This window comes from Alligator mississippiensis, chromosome 15, assembly GCF_030867095.1.
Source record: "Alligator mississippiensis isolate rAllMis1 chromosome 15, rAllMis1, whole genome shotgun sequence".
Lineage (NCBI taxonomy): Eukaryota > Metazoa > Chordata > Crocodylia > Alligatoridae > Alligator > Alligator mississippiensis.
Window position 1 is genome coordinate 26,511,898 of NC_081838.1, and position 24,274 is coordinate 26,536,171.

Below are 24,274 nucleotides of genomic sequence, written 5' to 3' on the forward strand. Positions count from 1 at the left end.
GAGCACCCAGGATGATGTTGGAGCAGCTATAAGCTCCTAGGATGCCATCAGGACTGCTACAAGCCCCCTGGATGCTGTCAGGGCTGCTACAGGACCCCAAGATGCTGTCAGGGCAGCTGCAAGGCCCAAGGACAGTTTTGGGGCAGCTGCAAGTCCCCAGGACACCGTTGGGGCTGCTACAAGGCCCCAGGTCCCTGACGGAGCAGCTGAAAGGCCACAGGAAACTGCGAGAATGGACTGACTAAAGCCCTTAACCAGTGTTTGGGCAGGGAGGTGAGGGGTGTGTGAGGTTGAGCCGAAGCATACAGCACTAAGACAGGGCGGATGCCCGCAATAAGAAGCAGGCCATCTACTTGGTTATGGGCTCACCCATACGGATGCTGAGAGGGTCCTGGGCCTGTTGACTCCCGTTTGTAGGGCAGACTGAGAGAGGTCAGCCTGCCCTACAAACCGGAGGGGCAATTACCTAGGGGTTCCTGCTGGAAAAAAAAATTCACCCAACCCCAGCCTGAGCCCCTACCCGACACCCGGGCAATGAAAAGGCATTTCCTGGGTGCTCGTCGTTGTTCAAGATCTCCCTGCTCACGGGTGCAGTGAAGAACAAGCCAGGAAACCCCCCGGGATACAAACATATTAGACTCCCCAGTTCCTTATGCAGCGCTTGTGGACATGTGTGATGGCCCAGTGAAACCACAGTGCAAGGAGCCTGGGGGACACGAGTCTCCCTAGTTCTGGTCCCACACACCCATGAGGCACTTCTGACCCCTAAACTTTCCCCTCACCTGGATTTCAACTGAAAATGCCCCAGGTGTGACATGCCCCTAAAACCCTACCTCGTGTAGTGCAAACCACAATGGATGTAGTCCAGTGTAAGCAAGGGCAGCAAGTCGCCAGGACCTGAGCTGAAGTCAGCTCTGGTTGAGAAAGGCAACATGGACTTTCCATGTAGAGGGAGCTGCTGGAAGCCATGTGTGATAGAGGCAGATCGGACCCAGCTGGAGCCACCTTGGCATCGGGGTCTGAAGTGGAACAGCAGTTTGCATAGGGTTTTTCCTGCCCAGGCCTGGAGCTGGGGCATTGCAGCTGGGAGCAGTGGAACCAGCTCCTTCCTCAGCGCATTCCCCTTCGAACCATTAATGGGCTCAGTGGCAATCCCCCAGCCCTGCGTGCTCACAGGTCTTTGGGGTTCGCAGTCCTCTCAGCCCATCACTGCTGAGTGGGGCAGGGCTTGGGGAGGGATGTGGCCCTTCTGGTTTTCCCAAGGGTCTTTTGTCCCACGTGCCTCACTCCTTGTCATGGAGGAATGGTGCTTGTCACGGGCACCTGCAGGACATGCTCTGATTTCCTGGGTGGCGGGAGGATGTGAACCCAGTTTCCACCAGCAATGATGCTGGAAATAAGGTCACATTGTGCCTCAGTTTACTTGGGAAACCAGGAGGAAGTCAGGACAGCAGAGAAACTGGTGCAGTCAAGCTCCACAGCTCTTGGGTTTCTGTCCTTGGGGACCAGGTCTCTCACCTGGTAGGTGGATGTGTCCTCTCCACAGTCTTGTTACCTGCCTCATGTCCACTGAACCTCTCAGGGGATGGACAGCCAAGACCCAGGCATCTTATTCAGGTCTTATACAATCTTCCCTAGAAATCTGGGTCCGGTATTGAGAGCAGACACATTTCAATGCACATCATTCCTGTGCTCCAGCGTGTCAAATCCCCCATTGCCCCATCCCCTCGGCCAGACTACATCTCCCGTGAGGAACCACTTTCTCCCACCTTGCAGAAGGGAGCATGGGACACTAATCCCTGGTAGTGGTTCATCCTGGGAGATACAGTTTTGCCCAGAGAGGAGAGTTTGACCATGAAGCCATGGAGCTGCAATACCTGCCTGGTTGAAAAGACTTCTATTCTTCCTACTTTACGAAAAAGGGAGATGGAGCCGCTGACCAGACCCACAGAGCTCCACTGCCCAGGTCCTGCTCCTCCACCTGCTTTTGGCTGCTTTCACAAGGGGTCGGTGTGGGGCACAGCCTGGGACTGTCGGGGAGCAGCCATGCAGCAGGTAATCTGGGGACCATGTACAGCCCTTAAAGGCTGAGCTGATTCAAGCATCCTCTGAGTGATGCCTGGTAGTTTCATGCTGTTTCCACTTCCCTCTGGGGAGGCTGAAGGAGCAGAGGGTGGTCACTCAGGAGCCCACAGTCCAGACCCGGGTGTCAGAGGTGAGGTCACAGCCCACACTAGTTCCTGATGCAGATGAAGATGCAAAACAGCTGGGTGCCCCAAACCAAGCCAGGATGCAGTGCAGCCCATTAGGGCTTGGAGAGCCCCGGCGGGCAGTGCCCTTGAGGAGGGTACTGACAGGGCATCTGGGGACAAAGGTGTGATCCAGGGCAGTGTCACAGAGAAGTCAGGCTGGGAGGGACCTCTGGACCCCAACACGTGTAGCCCCTGCTTGAGGCAGCATCAGCCGTGTCACAATCAGCTCAGCCAACTGCGCGTCCAAGCTGTCCAGAGAAACCCCGACGTAGAGACTTGCAGCCCCTCCCAGCACCTGCTCTCCAGGGCTGACCCCCCCTCCACATATCCCCCCTCAATCTGCCTTGGTACAAGTCAAGCCCCTATACCAGTGCATGGGATTGTCTCCTCCTAAGTGCAGGACTTTGCACTTGTCCTTGTTGAACCTCATTTCTTTTGGCTCAGTCCTTCAATGTGTCAAGATCTCTCTGAATCCTAGCCCAACCCTCCAGCATATCTGCTATTCCCCCCAGCTTGGCGTCTTCTGTAAACTTGCGGAGGCTGCACTGCATTCTGTCTTCATATCTCCCCCTGGTTCACACTCCTGGTACCCGACAGGCTGCTGAGCAAAGGGAAGCCTGGCCCTGACCTAGGCGCCCAGTGGAACTGAGTCAGATGGAGCTGGGCAGGCCACAGCAACATGCCCTAGAGCAGCACAACCCCAGCTGGGATGGGAAAGGGCAGCCCTGACTGGACACCAATGCCCCCACCCTGAACCATACCCAGCAAGGGATGCATTTAGAGCAGGAAGGCAGGGGTCCGGGGGGGGGGGGGGGGGGGGGGGGGGGGGCAGGCTCAGGCCTGTCGGACAGTCTGTGCACAGGGACAGTCCGTGCACCCCCAGTTTAGGTCATGTAGGGGCCACTTCCCCTTGTGCCCACATGGGGCTCTCACTCTTGCCACAGGCCCCCTGGGCTGGGAGGGATCATTCCCACCTGGTAAATTATCCCTGTGACAGGAGGATCCATGATAAATGGAAAAGGTGCAGAGGAGACTCTCTCAAATTGTACTGAGGCCAGCATCTAAAAACGAGGTCCTTTTTAATTGCATTTTCAGCAGAGAGGAAGTTCTTACCCTTTTATTTCCCTCCTTGCAGTTGGGGATAGCATCCAGAGCCCCCTCCCCTGCAAGAATAGGACCCTGCAAGAAGTCCCAGCTGTTACACCTCTGTCCCAAGCAGCAAGGGGAGCAGCTGTAGGGCCCTTCTCCCAGCTGTCTGAGCCCCAGGGGTGGGAGTCTGACCCCCCATTGCAACATTTTTGTAACAAGATGCTCCTTAAAACAGGGCAAGGGAAAACCTCAATATTGTTTTGGACATAAATACTGGGGGAAAAATATATAACTAACTGCAACAGTGAGAAAACGATGGGCTGAAGGGGCAGCAGTAAATAGATGATGCCCAATGCTTCAGCTCCTAGTCAAGAAAGACATTTGACGATGGGTTTAAACCCAGTGAGGCCAAAGTCCCTCCAGTCTCCCTAGGGAAGTACCCCCAGTTTGGCAGGCCCTGTCGGGCAGAGTTTTTCCCCTTTCAAAAAAAATAGAATACAAAATTACAGGGTGGCAATTATCTGCCATCCATTAATGCCACTGACATCACTGTCATTTGTGACTTCATGTTTCCTATGCATCTCAAAACGAGGGAGTTTGCGCCTCTCTCATTGACGGTGATGATCCGCTGTGTATCAAAATAGACTGGAGTCTCATCAGCACCAACCATTGGGCCCAATCAGTAATTATGAGTCTTATACAGCCCAAAACTGTACCGCTGGAGTTAAAGTTTCTCGCTGCAGCCTGACGGTAGTTGCTGGGCCAGTGGTGTTCTCTGTCGCAGGGCTAAGCCACTGCGTCGCATCATGCGGATGCACCACCCGTTGCTTGCCTTGAAATCGTGCTGTGGGATATTTAATTCCTTTGCTATTTCTAATGCCTGGAGCCTCAGCATTTCACAGGTGACACGCACGCCCTCGCTCCTCTGCCTCTGAACATAGTTCAGCACCTGCTTCTCGATTTCGGGAAAGCGGCCCTTCTTCGGACCACTGAACGACCGCCGCGTGGACTTGGCTGTCTTGAGTTTGCCTTTTAGCTGCCTCCATCGACGCACGTTGGCTTCGGTCACGCTGTAGATCCTCCCCGCCTCGCAGTTGTTCGTTTTCTCGGCGTAATTGATGACCATCATCTTAAAGTTCCTGTCATAGCTGCGCCTCATTCCCTTCAGCATCTTCCCCCGTACACCGCTCCGTTCTCTTTTTTGGACATGATCCGCCAAGACGATACCGAGGGCTTCCCCGCCACTGCCAGCCCTGTAGATCTTACCGTAGGCTCCTATATTAGTAAATGTGGGCCAGTCAGTAGTGATCAAGCCCTGTGCCCACACCCCCATATGCCCACCCCTTTCCACCACTAGCTGTGCTACCTGCTCCCCTGCCACCACTTGCCTGGTTGCCAAGTATCTTGCTGCTGCATGCTGGGTGCCTCGCCACGTGCCACGCTGCTGGGTATCTCCAGGCCACCACCTGCTTCACTGAGTGGATCCTTGTTGCTTGTTCGCAAGGTCCCGCCGCCTCTGACTGCAGGTATTGAATTTGCATGTGATACTCAATTCAAGGATAAGGTTTTATTTCACTCCCCTCCCATGCAGAACAGGATGGGACAAAGAAACCTCATCTTGGAATGAAGTCACTATGGTGGGGCGACCCATGAGCATGTGCTTGGGGGGAAAAAAGAGCACCCAGAGAGCACAAGAGGGGGTACTAGGACTTGACTGCCAATACTGACCCTGCAAGACCCAGGATAAAGCAACCAAGGAAAAGGATCTTTCTGCTGGGCAATGAGACCACACAAGAGGCCTTCAGTCCTGGCCCTGCCCAAGGGGCAGGGCCAAAGATTTGAGACCCTCGCTGCAGGTGGCATGTTACCTGACTCCTCGCGGGGTGGGGGTTCCTCTTTGGGGACAGGAGGCAGCTCACTCTGGGGCCCCAGGCTTTCACCCCATCCTGCCTCCGGCACAGGCTGGGGCTCTGACCGCTGCAGCCAGGAGTCAAGAGGTTCCCACAATGCCCCTGTAGGCATCATATTGTCTGAGGCCACCTCCTCCAGCTTCACGTGCACCGTGACCTGGGGAGGAGCGAAACGTGTCACTGGGGAGCCAGGAACCGGGAGAGATGGGGGTGGAAGGGAACATCCCCCAGACCCACATGGAGACAGGGCTGGCAGCATTGGTGATTGGGGTGAAAAGTTCTCACCTGCAGCTTCTCCTTCTCTGCCTGCCCCAGCTGAAACCCCTCAACTAGGGCCACGGCCTCCGCACAGGTCTCCACACCGCGCCCCCACACCCAGCTCTGCATCTCCTGGGGCAGGACAGCCAGGAACTGCTCCAGCACCACCAGCTCCAGGATCTGCTCCTTGCTGCGGTGCTGGGGCTCCAGCCAGCGCTGGCAGAGCTCCCGCAGGTGGCCACAAAACTCCCGTGGGCTCATAGCCTCCTGGGAACGGAAGCCTCGGAAGCACCGGCGCCGTGTCTCCAGCGTTGGGGCATCGTCCCTGGGAGCCACCTCCAGCTGTTGCGGGGTCAGCAGGGCTGGTGCAGCTTCAGCAGGGAATAGCGGGGCCTGGAGCACCTCCCAACGCTGGACCGGCTCCTCCTGTGGCTCCTGTTTCACCTGAAGTGGAGGCACCAGTGTCAGGGACTCCTCGCTGTTCCTGGCTGGGATGAAACAAGGGACTTTGTCTGTCACCACGGGGCCTGCTGGGTCCTGCTCCTCTTTTTTAACCAGGGGCTGCACCAGTGCCTGGAACGGGAATCCCAGGGCTGGCGTCGAGCCCAGCTCAGAAGCCATTTTATCCACTGGGGGAGGCTTCACCCCAGCTTGGGGCCTGTTCTCTTGCTCCCCAACGGCTTGTGCACTGGGTGCGCTGGCAGCAGCCTGCCCCCTGGGTGGTCTGTGGGTAAGAAGACAATGTAGATTTAGTCTTGTGATGGAGAGCGCCAAGGCCAAGGCCTACCTCCCCCAGCTCTGAGACACCCTGACCCTCACTCACCCAGAGGGGCCACATGGATGTCCCTGACCACCCTGACATGTGGTGCCATTAGGGCACTGTCTCCCAGAGGACCATGCAAAGGGCTGTCACCACTATAGTCTCCAAGGACCCTGTACCTCTGCAACACCACAGACCATCAGGTCCCTGCCCCACCTCCTCCACAGTCCCCCACACTGCCAGATCCTGCAGGGACCAGATATGACCCCCAGCCCATCTCCCCAGTGGGGCTCTCCCAGTGTTTGGCCCCACCACCCCCACGATCTCAGAGCTGAACCTTCAGTCCCCACATGGCCCACAAAGCTTCCTGCACCAACAGGCCTGCTGCCTCCGTCCCCTCCCCCAGGCTCAGCCCCTGTGCTACAAAACCAAGCAAAGGTCATTGCTGCCCCCATCACACTGGTAGCAGTCACAGCACCCATCTTGGTCCTTCAGATGCCAGCGGGCCTGGGCCTATAGGGAGACCAGCTTCCCTGTGCCCACCAGCCCAGGTGCACCTATTTTTTTAGGCACATGGGGGTCCTCTTATTGTCACACTAGAGGCAAGAGGCAGCCTTTTAACATGCTTGTCAACAGAGGTGTGGCCTCTTTAATCTCAAGCCTAGACCTCTCCAGGCAGGGCCCCCCTGAACCTTTCAAATGCCCTTCTCGCCATTCCCCTTCACCCATGTTGCTATTTGACATCTCCCTTTACATACAAGGGAAAGCAGCACCTCTTTACTTGAGTATCACAGGGTCAACACGAGTGTCCTGCAATTTGTCATGCACCTGTGATGCAGCCACGAGAGCAAGCAGCCTGTGGCAATCATAGCATAGAAGCAGAGACAATGAGGGCTGGAAGGCACCTCAGGAGGTCACATCTCGTCCAACCACCTGCTCAAAACAGGACCAGCCCCAACTATATCATCCCAGCCAGGGCTTTGTCTAGTTGGGTCTTAAAAACCTCCAAGGATGGAGACTGCACCACCTCTCCGTTCCAATGTTTTACTACCCTCCTTGGGAGAAAGCTTTTCGTAATATCCAACCGAAACTTCCCTTGCTGCAACTGGAGCCCATTGCTCCTTGTTCTGTCATCTGCTCCCACTGAGAACAGTCCAGCTCCATCCTCTTTGCAACCCTCCTGCAGAGCTGAAGGCTGCTGTTGGGTCCCCTCTCAGTCTTCTCTTCTCCAGACTAAGTCAGCCCAGTTCCCTCAGCCTCTCCTCATAAGTCATGTCTCCCAGCCCCCAAGCCATTTTTGTTGCCCTCCACTGGACTCTCTCCAACTTGTCCACATCCTTTCTGTAGTGGGGGGCCCAAAACTGGACACAGGACTCTAGATGTGGCATCACCAGTGCTGAATAAAGGGAAGAATCACTTCCCTCCGTCTGCTGGCAATGCTCATACCCATGCAGCCCAGGATGCTGTTAGCCTTCTTGGTAACAAGGGCACACTGTTGGCTCCTATTCAGCTTCTTGTCCACGGTAACCCCCAGATCCTTTTCTGCAGAGCTGCTGCCCAGCCAGGTAAGCCCCAGCCTGTACTGGTGCATGCAATTTTTCCGTCTGGAAAAAAAAGTGCAGGACTCTGCACTTGTTGCTGTTGAACCTCATGAGATTTCTTTTAGCCCAATTCTCCAATTTGTTCAGGTCTCACTGAATCCTAGCCCTACCCTCCAGCATATGTACTACTCCCCCCAGCTTGGTGTCCTCTGCAAACTTGCTGAGGGTGCACTCTGTGCCACCTTCCAGGTTGCTGATAAAGATATTGAACAGACCTGGCCCTAGGATCAACCCCGGGACACTCCACTTGATACCAGCTGCCCATTAGACATCGAGCCATTGATCACTATCCTCTGAGCCAGATGATCCAGCCAGTTTTCTATCCACCTTCTAGTCCATTCATCCAGCCCATACTTCTGTAGCTTGCCCATGCAAATATTGTGGGAGACAGTATCAAAAGCCAACTTCTCATCCACAGCCTTCTTGGCAACAAGGCACACTGTTAGCTCATATCCATCTTATTGTCCACTGTCACTCTCAAGTCCTTTTCTGCAGAGCTGCTGCTTAGCTAGTCACTCCCCAGCCTGTCCCCAGCCCTTTATGCAGACTACATCCATGATCATCCCCAAACCAAGGAAAAAAGAGAAAAAAAGATGACTTGGAGGTGCTGCAGAAAGCATAAAAATATTTGAGCTGGGCTGGGTTTAAAGCAGTGGTTTTCAGTGGTCCATAGACCCCTGGTGGGCCAAAGAGTGCATCTAAGGGGGTCCATGAAAGATTACTAGGACCAGTTAAAGGTATGTGAATATCCATACTTACCATTCAAAAGGGGTCTGCCCCTCCATTTGACATTTCCAAAGGGGTATGTAGATGAAGAAAAGGTTGAAAACCACTGGTTTAATGTCAACCTAGCAACAGCTCAGCTCAATCAGCAATCAATGACCTCAGTGTCCACCTGCGCAGACCAGTTTAACACAGCTGGAGGACTATGGTGACACTGCCCTGGCTTCCAGACTTCACCAGGCTTTGATCTTTTTTTTTTTGGTCATTGACTAGATTTTCTCAAGATGGTATTAAAAATGATTAATGGATTCATAGATTGTAGAGTCGGAAGGGACCACAAAGGATCACTGTGTCCGACCCCCTGCCCCTGGCAGGAAAGAGGACCAAGGTCAGATGACCCCAGCCAGGTGCCTATCTAGCCTTCTCTGGAAGACCTCCCAGTTAGGTGAGAGCACCACCTCTCTTGGCAGCCCGTTCCAGATTCTGGCCACCCTTACTGTGAAAATGTCTTCCTGATGTCCAACCTGAATCTACTCTCCACTAGTTTGCACCCATTATTCCTAGTTACTCCCTGGGGCGCTCTGGTAAACAGCACATCCCCAACTCTCTGCTGTCCTCCCGATAAACCTGTAGGCGGCTACAAGGTCACTCCTTAGCTGTCTTTTGTAAAGGCTGAAGAGATCCAGATCCCTCAACCTCCCCTCGTAGGGTCTTGCACGGAGGCCACTAATCATGTGAGTGGCCTCCTCTGAACCCTCTCCAGATCCTCCGTGTCCCCCTTGAAGTGAGGTGCCCAAAACTGGACACGGTACTCCAGCTGCAGCCTGACCAGCGCTGCATAGAGAGGGAGAATCATCACCCTCGATCTGTTGGTAATGCACAACAAGATGCGACTGGCTTTGTCGATGGCCTCGTTACACTGCCAGCTCATGTTCATCTTGGAGTCAAGTATGACTCCAAGATCCCTCTCAGCCACCGAGGTCATCCCCCCACCTATAGGTGTACAGAGGATTCCTCTTTCCTAGGTGGAGTACCTTACATTTATCTTTGTTGAATTGCATCCAATTTCGTTCTGGCCACTGATCCAAACTGTCCAGATCCTTTCCCCCCAACCCGCGTGTGGCCTCCTGAAAAGTCTCTGAAATGGGAACAAACAGAGGAGGACACATGAACTGTGAACAAGTTAAAACCACCTCTGCACCCATGTTAGCATTTTCTGATGAAGAAAACTTAGCCCGCCCGTAAGGGAGAACAAACCATCCCCAAGGTGCGGCTTGGGGGGGGCTCCTTCGCTTTTCTCTAATGCAGCCAGGATTCAGACCAGAGCGATGAGTGTATCCACTCCCTGCAAAGAAACCATTGGACTCTCCTGCAAAGCCTGGGAATATCATTTGTCTAGCATTAAATGGCATCTAACCCAAGCTTGGATACAGGCTGTAATCACCGGGACCTCAAGAGATGGAGATAATGGCACCGGACCCCAAAAATAAAGCAAATCATGAATGAGGCAGGAACCAAGTGGGAGAAGAAACTGTAACCCTGGGGGAAGCTGGTCCTAAATGAAGTTAACCAACCATCAGACAGCATGGTACCCTACGTACTGACTCTCACAGAGTCCTGATCCCCGCACGTCTACCCCGTCGCCCCGCTTCAAGAAAGGAACTCTACTGATTCTTGATCAAGTCAAATCAGCCCCGAGGCTGCAGTGACATTGGGGCACCATAGATGCTGTAACAACCCTCCTAGGCGAGTTGAGTTGCCTTGTGTCACTGGTGCCTTTTTGGGCAGGGACCTGGTGGGGCCCATCTCTGCCCCAGGAACCTATTGCTGATACCGGACCCCCAAAAAACAGACACAAATGATTGGATCAGGACCTGTGCGCACGCAAACTGGGTCTCCAATTGACTCATTAGACCTGCCAAGACACCTGCTTTTCAACGACCGAGGGGCAGCATCACATCGAGATCGAACCCCAGGGGATCAACCACACAGGAGCAATGTGATTGAGACCAGGGCGCACTGGTCTGCACCACGTGCCCAGGTGTTGTTGTAAATGAATGCACACTTTGCTTGGGCACATGATTCATGTCACGTCACTGCCACTCGGGGATGGGATCGAACGTTACAAGCCCCAGTTCCACGAGCCAGGTGTGAACCGGGGATTGCGCATCGCCGTCATAGAGAACAAGGGTCGAAGGGACCTCGGGAGGTCACACCTTGTCCAACCCTCTACTCCAAGCAGGATCATCCCCAGCTCCATCTTCCCAGCCAAGGCTTTGTCTACCTGGGTCCTCAAGACCCCACCACCTCTCTACCCTGGTGCTTTCCTACCCTCCCCATGAGTTTCCCCCCCAGATCAAACCTAACCCTCCCCTGCTGCAACACGGTATAAAGCAGTAACAGCAGCTCTCGCAGGCTCGGACCCATCACAGAAAGGTCGCTGCTCCACGAGCCGCGGGCTTTGCAAGTGGAGGAGATACAGCTCCGGTGCATCCGACGGACAGGCGGCGCAGAGGGCTTGGGAGGAGATAAACGAAGGCGATGGGTGCGACCGCAGGAGCCTGAGATCTGCTGCGACGGGGTCTTTAACCACCTACCGCATCCACCGGCCGCGCTCGCAGGCTGTGGGAGCTGCTCGTAAAGCGGGGGGCCGACCCCTGGGCGAGGGCACGTCTGCAGGGCGCTGCCACGGCCTCGCCTAGGCTACACACCCGGCTGCCACCAACGGCCTGAGCGAGAAGGAGGACGGCCAAGGCCAACCCTGATGGTCACCCACTGAGACGGGCCGTGTCCAGGCCGGCGGGCAGAGGCCGAGCCCGCAGCAGCAAGACTGGGGAAGCATCAACTCTGAAGCGCCAGCTCTGCTGAGGGCAGGGAAGGGGGCGAGGGACGCGGCAGAGGCGGGGGACGGGTCCAGGGCAGGGAAAACACGACGGAAACAGCCGCCAGAGTCAGCGCTGGAAGAGGGACCGGGCGGGGAGGGGCAGAGCCGGGGACAAAGGGTCCCTGCACTCGGCGGGGTCCCGCACGCCTGGTTTGGGGAAGACCCAGCCCTCTGGTGCCCCCCACCCCTGACCTGCATCCCCCTGCCCACACTGACGCCCCCACTCCTGACCCACAGCTCCTCACCCACCCTGATGCTCTCACTCCCGACCCGCAGCCCCCCACCCACCCTGATGCTCTCACTCCCGACCCGCAGCCCCCCACCCACCCTGATGCTCTCACTCCCCACCTGCAGCCCCTCACCCACCCTGGCGCCCCCACTCCCGACCCGCAGCCCCCCCACCCACCCTGGTGCTCTCACTCCCGACCCGCAGCCCCCCACCCACCCTGATGCTCTCACTCCCGACCCGCAGCCCCCCACCCACCCTGATGCTCTCACTCCCGACCCGCAGCCCCCCACCCACCCTGATGCTCTCACTCCCGACCTGCAGCCCCTCACCCACCCTGGCGCCCCCACTCCCGACCCGCAGCCCCCCCACCCACCCTGGTGCTCTCACTCCCGACCCGCAGCCCCCCATCCACCCTGATGCTCTCACTCCCCACTTGCAGCCCCCCACCCACCCTGATGCTCTCACTCCCCACCTGCAGCCCCCCACCCATCCTGGCGCCCCCACTCCCGACCTGCAGCCCCCCACCCACCCTGGTGCCCCCCCCCACTCCCGACCCGCAGCCCCCCATCCACCCTGATGCTCTCACTCCCCACTTGCAGCCCCCCACCCACCCTGATGCTCTCACTCCCCACCTGCAGCCCCTCACCCATCCTGGCGCCCCCACTCCCGACCTGCAGCCCCCCACCCACCCTGGTGCCCCCTCCCACTCCCGACCCGCATCCCCCTGCCCACAGTGACGCCCCACTCCCGACCCGCGGCCCCTCACCCCACACGCACGCGGCCCGGCAGGAAGGTCCCACGCGCGATGCAGGCCACCCCACCAGGTCAGAGCAAGCTCCCACCCCCGGGACCGCCAGCAGCCAATCAGGACGCACCCCGGCAGGGTCGCAGCCAATAGGCGCCAGGGAGGGGGAAATCCCGCCTCTCTCCTCTCCCCATTGGTTCGCTCCCTGCTCCGCCCCCTGGCCACGGACGGGGGCGGGGCTTAGGGTGACGTCATCCCCGGGGCAGGTTCTCCGCGCCCGGGACCGTGGATGTTCCACGACTGTAGGGGTTGCCGATGACGTAAGCAGCACGTACGGCTCGGCGGGTGCGCGTACGCCGCTGTTCCTCGGGGCACGTGCGTGCGTGGGGAGCGCGGGCGGGCAGTGCTGGTGTGCCGCGGGTGGGCGTGTGTGCGCGCGCGCGTTCCCTGATGGCAGGGGTTGTGCCTGCCTGTGTCCGAGATGCCGGTAGCCCGCGCGTGTCCGTGACGTGGATCCCGCTGTGCCAGCGCCGGACGGAGCCGCGGACCTGCCGTGTTCAGCCCGAGCTAGCGCAGCTCCAGCCAGGTGCCTCCCCTGCCCTGGCTGGAGGCCAGCTCCCAGCAGAAGTCCTTCCCCTCCCGCTTCCCGGGGAACAGGGAAGGCTCCCACCCGTGTTCAGCAAGCCAGCAGAGGGCAGAGTCGCCTCCCCCCTCCAGGAGACCCTGGGTGGGGGTCTCTGCTGCTTCCAGCCATCCCCGTGTGCCCCTCAGAAGGCAGGGGTGGGCCTGGGCAGCAGGAGCCTGACAAGGGAGATTTGGGCTCCTTGTGGCAGCCTGGAGCTGAAGGCATCGAAACCCAGAGCGCGGGAGCAGGCCCGCCTGGCTAATCCCCCGCCGCCCCTTCTCTGAGTCTGGGGCGGTGGAGTTCAGTTGTAGTCCCTGGTCCTTGCTCTGCTTTGGCGGGTGACAAGGAAAAGCCCTGGAAGCCCTGAGCTTTTCTGTCCCTGGGAGGAGCTACATTGCACCCCAAAGTCACCTTTCACTTCTCTCCCTCGGGTGCTCTGCAGACCAGTCCACGCTACGCCAGCACACTTCAGGAGAGCACGGGTGGTGGAGTGGTAGGATGCCCGCTCCCGTGCCGGCCTGTTATGAAGGTGCAGTGGAAACTGCAAGCCCCACTCGGTTGTTACTGGGGGGGCTGCTACCCACATAGCCACAGAGGACTTGAGACATGGCATGGAAACCACAGGCTGCCTCCTGCACAGGACCCTCGAGTTCAGTTTCCAGCCAGTGCAGTATCTTGGGTCATCCATCCAGCTGCTTAGGTTCATCCAGCAGCTTAGGCCACTCAGCCAGCTGCTCTCAATAAGTTAGAAGTAACAGAAAGACCAAGCAAGATGTTGGTTCCTCAGGGAAGGGGATGGGAAAGAGCTGATTTCTGCAAGGCCTTTCTCACTTCAGTTCTGTATGACTAGAAAAGGATAACGGCAGTGCCTATTGTGACAGGTGGAAACAGGAGTGATCCAGGGAATGACAGCGTGGTCCATCTGACCTTGACGCTCAGGGCCTAATGTGCTACTCCAGGATCCACAGCTGCACAGCTGACCTCATGTGCCCACCACAGCCATTTCCCAGCAAGCGGGGTGAACTGTGCTTGATACAGCACCCTGTGCTGCACCCAGCATAATGACACCCCCCTCTCAGTTGGGAGGGAGGCATGATGTGTGCTGGGGTCTGTCTCATTTTGGAGCCTGTGGGATGGCTGTGTGAGTATTCATGCAGCCCAGAGGGTCCATGGTACCCCCATGGCTGTCCCACCCTCCTCAGGCATGCTTCAGGAGATGCCCTCATTGATTTCACTGGCCTGACCAGGCGGGCTTACAGAGGTACATAAGACTTGCCCTGTACTGGGTCGGACCATAGGCCCGTGTTTCCCAGTCTCTCGTGTCCCACAGCAGCAGCGAGCAGAGGCTGCAATGGAGAGTGAACAGGGTCTGAATGGACAAGGTTATTTAGGTAAATGTCATATTTTTTATTAGACCAACTTAGACCAACATGGTTACAACCAACAACCCCAGGTTCTGACCAGGGTTTTTTCCACTCTTTCTACCTACTTTGAGCCCCCCAGTATTTAAGGTCTAGGAAGTTTTAATTCAGAGGCTGTGCCCCTCACTCCCATGCTCAATAGCGACTGATGCCTGTTTCCTCCAAGAATGAGTCCAGTCCCTTGGTGAATTTGGCTAAACTCTCAGCTTCCCCCGCATCTGGTGGCCACGAGTCCCACACTATAATTGCGCTCTGCGAAAAGGAACTTCCGTTTCTTAGTTTAAACTTCCTACCTGCTCCTCTCATGTTATGGCCCCAGACAGTTGATAATAAATCCCCATTACCTTTCCCTTCACTGTTTCATGTTTTATAACACCTTCTCATGTCTGCTCTCAAGCGTCTCGTTTCTGAACTGAACAGGCCTGGCCTCATTAGTCTCTCCTCAGAGGGAGGCCCTTCATCAGCCTTGTTGCCCTTCTTTGTACCTTCTCTAGGGCTGCATCTACACATGCACTTTAATGAGCCTTGGCCTATTTTAATGTGCATTAAAGCATCACTAAGAAAACCTGTGCTATTTAGTTAAAGCACATTAAAATAGGCTAACGCACCTTAAGCATCACCTAAAAACCACGCTCTTTAGTTAATGTGCATCAAGACAGGCTAATGCACATTTTCCTGGTACCTCACAATAGAGGTACTAGAGCTAATGTGCGTTAACTAAACCACATTAATGCATGTGTAGATGTGGTTCCTCTGTTTCTTTTTCAAGGTGCGGAAACCAGACCTGGGCATTGTATTCAAGGTGCGGGTGTACTGTGGGTTTAAAAGGGGTGGGCAAAATGTGGCCTGTGGGCTGGATGTGGCCCTCCAGGCCATTCTATCTGGCCTGCGGGTCCCCCCCAAAATTTAGAAAATTAATATTTATCTGCTCCTGCTGCCTTTCATGCAGCCCTCGATGGCTTGCCAAAACTCAGTAAGCAGCCATCCCCCCAAAATAATTGCCCGCCCCTAGTTTATAAAGAGGCATCAGGATACTTTCCACATTTTTTACAATTCCCTTCTTCATCATTGCTAAGTTTGCCTTTTTGATGTCTGCTGAGCTGATGTTTTTAGAAAACTGTCTGCAGTGCCTCCCAGAACTCTTTCCTGTGGGCTAGCAGAGCCCCTCATAGTATCAGTCTAGTTGGGGTTATTTTTGCTCGTTTTTGCCCAGGCTTCCCCGAAGAGGGGCCACGAGATACACCCACCCTTGGAGACCTGCCTGTGTTCTTTCTCTAGGCTTCCTTTTGTGAGGGTGCGCTAACACACAGGTTAAATGAATCCAGGCATCTCCTGGTGGCATTTGGGCTTCCCCAGACATGCAGGAGAAAGCTGAGGTCCAGCCTGTTCTGTGGTGGGATTTTGTGGGATCTGGGAATGTCATGTAAATGTCTTATGGGAAGAATCAAGAGAGCCCATTTAATTTATTTTTCCCCCACCTCTGAGGAAATGTCACCTCCCTGCTTCCCCTCACACATCACTGCTCAGCCTTGAGGGCTTAAAAATCCTTTTTGGGGATAATTCCCCAATCCTCCCAGGTGGAGCCTGGGGGCATTTCCCAGCTATCAGGTGGGATATGGGGGGCACGAGGGGAAATGACTCCCACATGAACCAAACTGGGGGGTTCTGCACAGGGACCATCTGTGTCACAGGCTCTCTTGGGGTCGGAGCCTGGATACCTGTGTTCTCGCTCTTGACATGCCCTTTGTCGGGGGGGGGGGGGGGGGGGTTGGAGGAGGGGCAGCCAACATGTAGCAAGCATGCCACAAAGATTGGCCCCACTGGGTTGGAGGGGGTCACTGCTCTGCTGTACATCACTGGCCACCCAGCTCCATGCAGTTCAGCCCCCCAGTTGCATCCGTTTGAGGGCTAAGCTGCCTGGCATGGCAGGGAAAGCCCGTGCACCAGGCCCGGCTTAACCCGGTGCAGTAGCCCTTTGAGTACTGGGGGTCTGAGTCAATGCACGGAGCAGAAATAAAAAAAAAAAGGTGGGGGGTGCATCTTAAGGGAATCCCATAGGAAGTGGAGTCAGACTGCTCTCAAAAGGCAGAGCAGGAGGATGTGAGGAAATGGCTCCTGCCTGAACCAGACTGGGGTTCCCTGTGTAAGAACTACCTGTGTCACAGGCCTGTGTCTGCACTTCTGTTACCTGCAGCAATGCTGGTTTCTCAGGGAGCACAGCAGTGTGAAATACTGCTTATGGGTGAGCCTGAGCCCTGACCCCAACCTAGCACCCCAGCACCCTGCCCCTGCTCAGTACATCCCTCCCTGACTTCTGTGTTGACTAGGGTACAACTGGGCCCTTCCCCAGCAGACCTGGGCATGATGCTGCTTGCAATGCCTCAAGCCCCCTCAGCCTGAGTGGGCAGGATCTAGTTAGAGCAGGGTCGAAGCAGAGCCAGGCTTTGCTTCTAGAGACACAGCAGGCGACCTTAGCTGGCCTGTCACCACACTCTCCTCTGAGGAAAGAGTGATTCAGGCTTCGGTGCCTTGCACACAGCCCCTCACACCCATCCACCACCCCCAGCTGTCTCAGCCCTGGGGAAATTCAGCTGCTAAAGGGGACCTTCAGACCTACTGCATACACCCTCCTTCCAAGAGTGAGACCAGCCAGCCCTCCCTCAACAAGCACGAGGGTCATTCAGACATCACAAAGGTTCTTTTCTTTAAGAAAAATTGTAATATAGGGAAAGTTTCCTGACTTTGGAGCTTCTGCCATGTTCAAGGAAGGTGAGTCTTGGCCCTTCCTGCAGTACAAGGACCCAAGGGATGAGCTGATACAACAGTGACAGGATGAAAGAAAACCTGATGCGCCCGACCTCTTGGAGTAATTACTTGGGGAGAAACCCAGAGCCACGTGGCTTTGGGACCCTTTGCAGGAAATTCCAATGGGCACAATCTCTATGCAAATGGCTCACACACCGGGCATCTTTGATGAGAAAGGCAGGACCTGCCAAGGGGTCTCTCCCCAACTCTAACCTAGCAGAGGGACTCCTAGCTCAGAGACCCCACAAAAACCCTCAGTGCAGGGTCCTGACTGTCCAGGTTTATAAGCTACATCCCAGAGCATGACTGGCTTCTATTCCCTGGCCAGGAAAGCTCCAAGTGTTGGGATCCTGGTGTTCCCACTGAAAGAGAAGAGGTTGGAGGTGCCAGTGCCACTGAGGCCTGGCAAGAGGCTCTGGCCCCTGGGCTTTTCCTACTGCACAGCTCTGGAGAAGCAGCAGACACTTGCCCTGGGAACACGACAGGCAGTTCTGAGACAAGCTGTGAAGGCAAGTGATGGGGCAGAAGTATGAGGAGAGGCTGAAACAGGAAAACCTGCCAAATTGGACTGGGAACATGGCAGCAGGTTGCAAACAGCCTACTGAGGAGGATAAGTTATAAAAGGCGGGGAAAGCAGGGTTCAGCGAGCACTATCATTATTGCTGCACTCCAGAAGCCTCACTTACTGGGATCCCGGGGCCTGGAGAGGGACAGTCTGTCAGCCTGTGCCGTGACGAGCATGGAGCTGGGATGACATGCATAAGAGTTGCCAGGTGCTCATCAGACCCAGCTGCGACGATGAAGGCCTCTGGCTGGGAGAGCACCCTGATCCACCTGGGAGAACCAGACAGCCTGGAAGCGTGATGGAGGGTGCTGGTTCCAGGAATGATCCAAGAGGGAGGAGGGAGGTCTCCCCTGGGGCACCTTTGTACCTATTTGAGGCCTCTTGTGCTCACCACGATCCTAGGCCAGATTCTCATTCCGCCTCCCTGAGCCTGGCCCCCCGCTAACTCCTGCTGGCATCCCAGCTGCGGGGGCAGCCTCTCTCTGCCTCCCATCCAACCTCAGGGTCAAGCCCCCATGCATCCTTAGTGCCTTGGGAATAACAACGGGAGGCTGAATTGCACCCCACACCGGGCGCAGGGGCTGGGGCCACAGGCAGCCCTAGGCAAGTACCCGGAGGCAGAGCTACGGCTGCTGGCGTGCGTGAAGGTGGCGGTGCCGGACCAGGCTGGAGTAGAAAACGAAGCTGTCGCCACACTCGTCACAGGAGTACAGCCAGGCCTCTGAATGGCCGCGCCGGTGGCGGGCCAGGTGGGACAGCTTGATGAAGGTCTTGCTGCACTCGGGGCACTTGTGCGGCCGCTCCTGAGAGTGCACACGCAGGTGCTTGGCCAGGTCCGAGTGGGTCACACAGGTCTTCCCGCACTCAGGACACTTATGCAGCTGCTCACCTGAGTGCAGCCGGCGGTGGATAGCTAGGTTGTTGGCACGGGTGAAGCGCTTCCCGCACTCTGGGCAGCCGTGGCACTTTTCCCCAGTGGGGCGCCTCGCCGGCACCTGCTTCTTGCGCTGCCCGGGTCGCGAGGAGACCCTGGCTCCTGGTTTTGGCAGCTCCAGGTCAGCAGGACCTTCCTGAGGAGGCTGCTCCTCTGCTTTGTCCCGGGGCCCTGCACCTGCTGGGTGGGGAAGAAAGTGCACAGGTTAGTCCCGGTGCTGCAGGGCAGGGAAGGCCCTCCCTGCTGGCAGCACACAAGAGACGAGAGGGAAGGATGAATCGGAGTCCCATGGCTTTTGCTAACACATCTCCACAATGATGTAGTGAGGGGGCAGTGCCTCCTGGGACTCTCAAGGAGAATTTGGCAGGTGTCTCAGGGACTCCCCTGACTCGCTCTGGCCCAGAGGGGTGAGCAGAAGGGGCATTAGATCCTGCAGGGGGGAATCCCAGGACAGTCCCTGGGAGAGGGTGGACATGATAAGGTGGGGGGAAGGAGGAAGAGAAAGATCATGGGGGAGCAGGTGCTCCAGCAGGTGGGGAGCTGTCTAGGGCAGCGCAGAACGGGATGGATGGATCTGTGGTGACATCAGCCCCTGCCGAAACCTCCTGGCAGGCCAGAGCTGTCTGGGCTCAGGGACAGGGCTAGGGAGGGCAGAACCATGGCTCCTTACCGGCTCCTGGGGAAGGGCCCCGTCTGCGGCACAGGCCCAGGGAGCTCTCATCCGCTGACGAGTCCCAGGTCCGGTCTGTGTCCGAGGAATCTGCAGCAGGAAGAGGGGCGGGTGAACCATTTGGGAACCAGGCCTGGGGATGGCCTGCCCCCAAGCATGCAGGGGGTCATCGGGGCTTCGTCACTGCTGCTACACGATCATGAGGACTGTGCTGGGAGCTGCCGTCAGACACCACGCAGCTCCGGTCCCAGCCCTACGCCACCCCGAGCTGGCAGTGACGGGGCCCAGACAGGTGGCAACCTGGCCCTAAGCCCCTCTCCATCACTCAGACCCAGGCCCCTGCCCTCCATCCCCTGAAGCAGAGGGACATGTCTCTGCCCGGTGGTCCCAGGCCCGCTGGCTCTGTGCAGGGAATGGGTGTCCCCCATGTTACCTGACTCCTGCTCGGGCGGGGACTCCTCTTCACGGGTGTGAGGTGGAGCTGGGCTTCCAGCCTGCCTGCGGGGCACGTGCACGGGCTGCTCCAGGCAGGAGTCTGGGGGTCCTCGCGATACCCCCTGGGGCGCCATCACAGCCACCTGCTGCTGCTCCGCGTGGACCGTGACCTGGAGCGCATCCCCCGGCACCAGCTCCAACCGGTGCGGGGTCACTAGGACCGGTGCGGCCGGGGCCGGGGCCAGCGGGGCCCGCAGCACCTCCCAGCGCAGAACCGGCTCCTCCCGCGGCGTGGGCTGCACCGCTCTCGGGGACCCCCTGCCGGTCCGAGCCCGGAGGACGCGGGGGCCTGTGTCGGGCCACTTGCCTCCCGCGACGGGCTGGGGGCCAGCTGGGGCCTGCTCCTTCATCTTCGCCGCGGCCATCCTCTGCGCCGGCCCTGCTCTGCTGCCACCCCGGGCCGCCTGCAGGGAAAGAGGTGCCAGGGACGCTGCTCAGTCCCCTCCCCCACCACCCCTATAGAGCCCCACGGCCCCCCCACCCCCCATGGGGTCCTGCAGCTCTTCTCCCGCATGCCTCTATAGGGGCCCAGAGCCCTTTCCTCCACTGCCCCTATAGGGTCTCACAGCCCACTGCCCCTATAGAGTCTCTGAGCCCATTGCCCCTATAGGGTCTCAGAGCCTCCACCGCCCCTATAGGGTCCTACAACCCCCTCCCCGTAGTATCCCAGAGCCCCCCCCCCATTCCTACGTGCCGGTGGAGTCCCCAAGCCCGCACTCGCCCCGGGCGCAGGCCGGGCAGGAAGGTCCCGGCAGCTCGGCCCCGCCCCCGCACTGTGACGTCAGCCCACGTGGCAGGCGGGGCCCGGCGTTAACCCCGTCGGCGCCGCCGCGCGCCCGCCTGTGCCCGGGCTAAGCCCGGCGACCCAGGAAAGAGCCGTGGGCGAGGGCTCTGCCTCAGTTTCTCTGCTCCCGGGGCCAGCAGCCAAGTGTCCCAGGACAGGGGCAGGGACACCGGGGAGCCGGAGCCGGAGCCCCCGGCAGCAGCCTGCACATCTCACCTTTGAGAGCAGCGGCGCGCGGACACCGGGGAGAGAAGCCTTACGGCTGCCCCGACTGTGGGAAGAACTCACCGGCAAGTGCCGCGTCCTGCCCACCGGCGCGCGCACGCTCGGGAGAAGCCGCACCACCGCGCTGCCTAGGGAGAGCTCCGGGTCCAGCACAGCACTCACCAAGCAATAGCAAACCCGCGGGCCAGACCCTTGCCATTGACACACGGCTATTTCAGCCCACTTCCATCTCGCCTTCCTTTCCTGCAGCCTGTGCCCTGTTGTGGGGTTTGGGAGTAGATCCGGCCCCTGGTCTAAGTGCTCCCACCTCCCCATGGGCCACGTGCTGATTTTGCGCGGCCCTGAGAATGGAAAGGGAGGGAGATGCAAGTCCCCAGGGCATCTCTCCGCAGGGGAACGACCCTCACTCTGTTCCCTTGGCTGTCAACACCTGCCCGTGTGCTCCAAGCCCAGGGTGCGTTGTGAAGGGAGCAGCTTGCTGGGGCTTTCCTTTCAGTGCCTGGGAGAGGAGAGGAGAGGAGTTTGGTCCGCTTGCTTCTTCCCTGAGCTTTGCTTTGGAGAATTAACCAAGGAGCCCCAAAGGACGTAAATTCTCCGGCAGAAGCCAGCAGGGCAAGAGACCTGCTTTACAGCAGATGGAGCCCCTGAGCCGGTGGGAGCTGGTCTGGCCCATCCTGGCTGCGGTGGAGCTCAGTGCAGAGCAGGAGGAATGAGAGCCCAGTCGCTTGGCGGGGAGCAAGTGGGTTATTGCTGTGAGCTAGATGGTGCCTGACTTCTATCCCAGCCCGGGGTCTGTTGGGTTAGGGAAAGGGGCCCCTGGAGAAGGATGCCTGGGCTCTCTCTTGGTTCTGGGAGGCGGGTGAGAGCAGGAGAAGGGTGTGGGAGCCTGGGTGCCTGCATTCTTTCTCAGCCCTGGGACGTGAACGGCATCTGGTGAGGCAGGTGCTTCATTCCTCACCTGGGGGAGGGAGAGTGCAAGGGCATTTCCCCCACACTGAGGGCAGTCCAGCCCTGGGCATGCATGGGATGCTCTCCGCTGTGCCCCAGAGCACAAGCTGCAGGGGCTGTTGGGAATACCCTGGCCCCTTCCCCACAGCACCTGGGACAGCACCGGTTAAGTGGGCTGGCTTGGAGCCTGCAGCTCTTGTGCGGGGCTCAGTGCAAGCTGGCTTTGCTGTTATTTTTATTGTAAATAGGATGCCCTTATGTCTTGTTGACTTCAGGTGCAGTCGGCAAACCGGGTGTGATGGCGGGCCGCAGAGGCAGCTCCCTGGCTGGTTGCCTGTGACGTGTTTTGTTTCACGGGGCGACTGCTTGTCCCTGTGTCGAATTCTTAACGGCTGTGCTGAGAGTGCAGGTGGCAGGGCTTGGAAGAGAACAGGTGAGGCCCTGGGAGCACCAGGGAGAGACGGGGCAGTTGTGCATGCATATGTGCATATATGTGTGTGAACGTGTCCTGGATGCCTGATTCTGTGTGTATGTGTATCATGTGCTTGGATTGTGTGTGTGTATGTGTGTCCTGGATGCCTGGGTCCCATGTGTGTATGACCCAGATACCTGGGGATACAGATACATGGAGGTGTGTGCACATATGTGTGCATGTGTGCCCATGTGTCCCAGACATTCAGAGGTGTGTGCACATATGTTCAGGACACCTACATCTGCATGTGTGTATGTACACATATGCGCGTGTGTGTGTGCATGTGTTCCAGACGTTTGGGGGGTGGGTAGTGTTTATGTGCAGATCACCTGCATGTGTGTGCATGTCCTGGACTCCAGGATTCCAGCTGTGTGTGTGTGTGTGTGTGTGTATGTCCTAGATGCCAGGGGATACATATACACGGGGATGTGTGTGTATGTGTATGCATGTGTACACATGTCCCAGACATTTGTGGGGGGGTGTGCTTATGTGTGTGTGCAGGACACCTACATCTGTGTGTGTGTGCATGTGTCCCAGATATTGGGTGCAGGACACCTGTGTGTGTGTGTGTATATGTGTGCAGGACATGTGCGTGCATGCAAGACATTGGTGTGTAAGTGTGTATGTGTGCAGGATGTGTGTGTAACACCTGTGTGCACCCATGTTTCCATGCCTCCGTGTGTAAGCATCCTCAGCTGCCAGTCTCTGGGCGTGACTTCAGCACCCTGCGAACCCTCAGGGAGGCTCTGCAGAGCAAGGAAGCTTAGAGCATCTGCCCCAGCCGCATTTCACCCAGCTATCTCATTCAGCGCCCTTTTAATCACAATCATAATATGAGGAGACCATGGGGGTGAGGCAAATCAAGCTGTTGATTACAAAGAAGGAAACAGTTGCTCATCCAAAAGCAAAGTAGAAGCACCAGTGGCAGCCCGGAGAGTGAGTGTCTCAGGCACACTTGGGCTCTGTCTCTCTCTCCCTCCTCCTCGTAGCCCAGCAAGCTCATCTCCAGTGAGAGTAGCAGGAAGTCACTGTGCCTGTGACGCTGTTTCAGCATTACTAGAAGATACTTCCTTCTAATAGGGTTTTGGGACAGACCTCATTTGTAGCCCAGGAAATGGGCGTATTTTAGTTGACAGCACACAGCTGTCTGTGCCCCCAGCCCCATGTGCAAGACACCAAGCCACAAAGTAAGCTCACGCTTCACTGGCTGCCTCCAATGACCTAGGGGCTTCTGCCTCAGCAGCTCTGTAACCGATCACCCTCCTTCCTCTTTTCCTTCCTCAACTCAAAGTAGATAGGACATGGGTCTAACATTCCACTATTAAGCAGCCTAAGCCTACTGTGATCTACAGCCAGCCCTGGGGCCTCCCCGGCTCCACTGCCCCATCGCACGCACAGCCAGCTGTCCATGCTGCTTGACTGCGCTAGCCCACTCCATCCACCCATCACTGTGGGCAGGACCCCAGGCTTCTGCAGCCTTGCCATACTTCATGGTGGCTGTGGATGGGATAGTGGCAATGCCACAGGCATTCACTCCACAGTAGATGTGGAAATAGCCCTGGGGGTTTAATGGAGAGATGCAGTCAGGGGCTAGGCAGATAACCCTCACCTCTCCCACTCCCCACTGTGCGCACATATGTTGGGAGGATGAGCCTTCTGATGTGCTCTATCCCAGTCTGCACTGAGCAGAGGTACAACCAGCCTACAACGCATCCCAGCCATAATCTGCACCGAGCAAGGGGGACCTTTATAATCAGCCCCCAGTACACGCCGTTCCACCTAGCTGCAACCTGCAGTGAGCTACAGGCCCTGTATAACCAGTTCCCTACACTCCCATCCCAGACCCACTCCCAATCTGCACAGAGCAAAGGGGGGCCTT

The 24,274-nt window shown here is 57.3% G+C and overlaps 2 protein-coding genes across 4 annotated transcripts; both read right to left on the bottom strand.

The window, feature by feature from the left end:
- Window positions 1-3,314: 3,314 nt before the first annotated feature.
- LOC102564554 (zinc finger and SCAN domain-containing protein 29) lies at window positions 3,315-12,570 on the bottom strand. 3 transcript variants are annotated; one of them, XM_059718944.1, is made up of 5 exons: window positions 12,484-12,570; window positions 5,537-6,233; window positions 5,210-5,408; window positions 4,730-4,861; window positions 3,315-4,616 (listed from the first exon to the last, which is right to left on the bottom strand). In XM_059718944.1, exons 2-5 carry the CDS (start codon window positions 6,128-6,130, stop codon window positions 4,066-4,068), a joined length of 1,476 nt encoding a protein of 491 aa, XP_059574927.1. In that variant the 5' UTR covers window positions 6,131-6,233; window positions 12,484-12,570; the 3' UTR covers window positions 3,315-4,065. The 3 variants fall into 3 exon arrangements, with proteins under 3 accessions (XP_059574927.1, XP_059574926.1, XP_019353924.1); XM_059718943.1 differs by having other exon boundaries at window positions 12,473-12,566; XM_019498379.2 differs by lacking the exon at window positions 12,484-12,570 and adding an exon at window positions 9,633-10,874.
- A 4,614-nt stretch (window positions 12,571-17,184) lies between these two features.
- Window positions 17,185-21,010, bottom strand: LOC102563790 (zinc finger protein 568). The gene is made up of 4 exons (XM_019498378.2): window positions 20,967-21,010; window positions 19,905-20,370; window positions 19,472-19,561; window positions 17,185-18,981 (listed from the first exon to the last, which is right to left on the bottom strand). Exons 2-4 carry the CDS (start codon window positions 20,329-20,331, stop codon window positions 18,491-18,493), a joined length of 1,008 nt encoding a protein of 335 aa, XP_019353923.2. The 5' UTR covers window positions 20,332-20,370; window positions 20,967-21,010; the 3' UTR covers window positions 17,185-18,490.
- Between the last annotated feature and the right edge of the window lie 3,264 nt (window positions 21,011-24,274).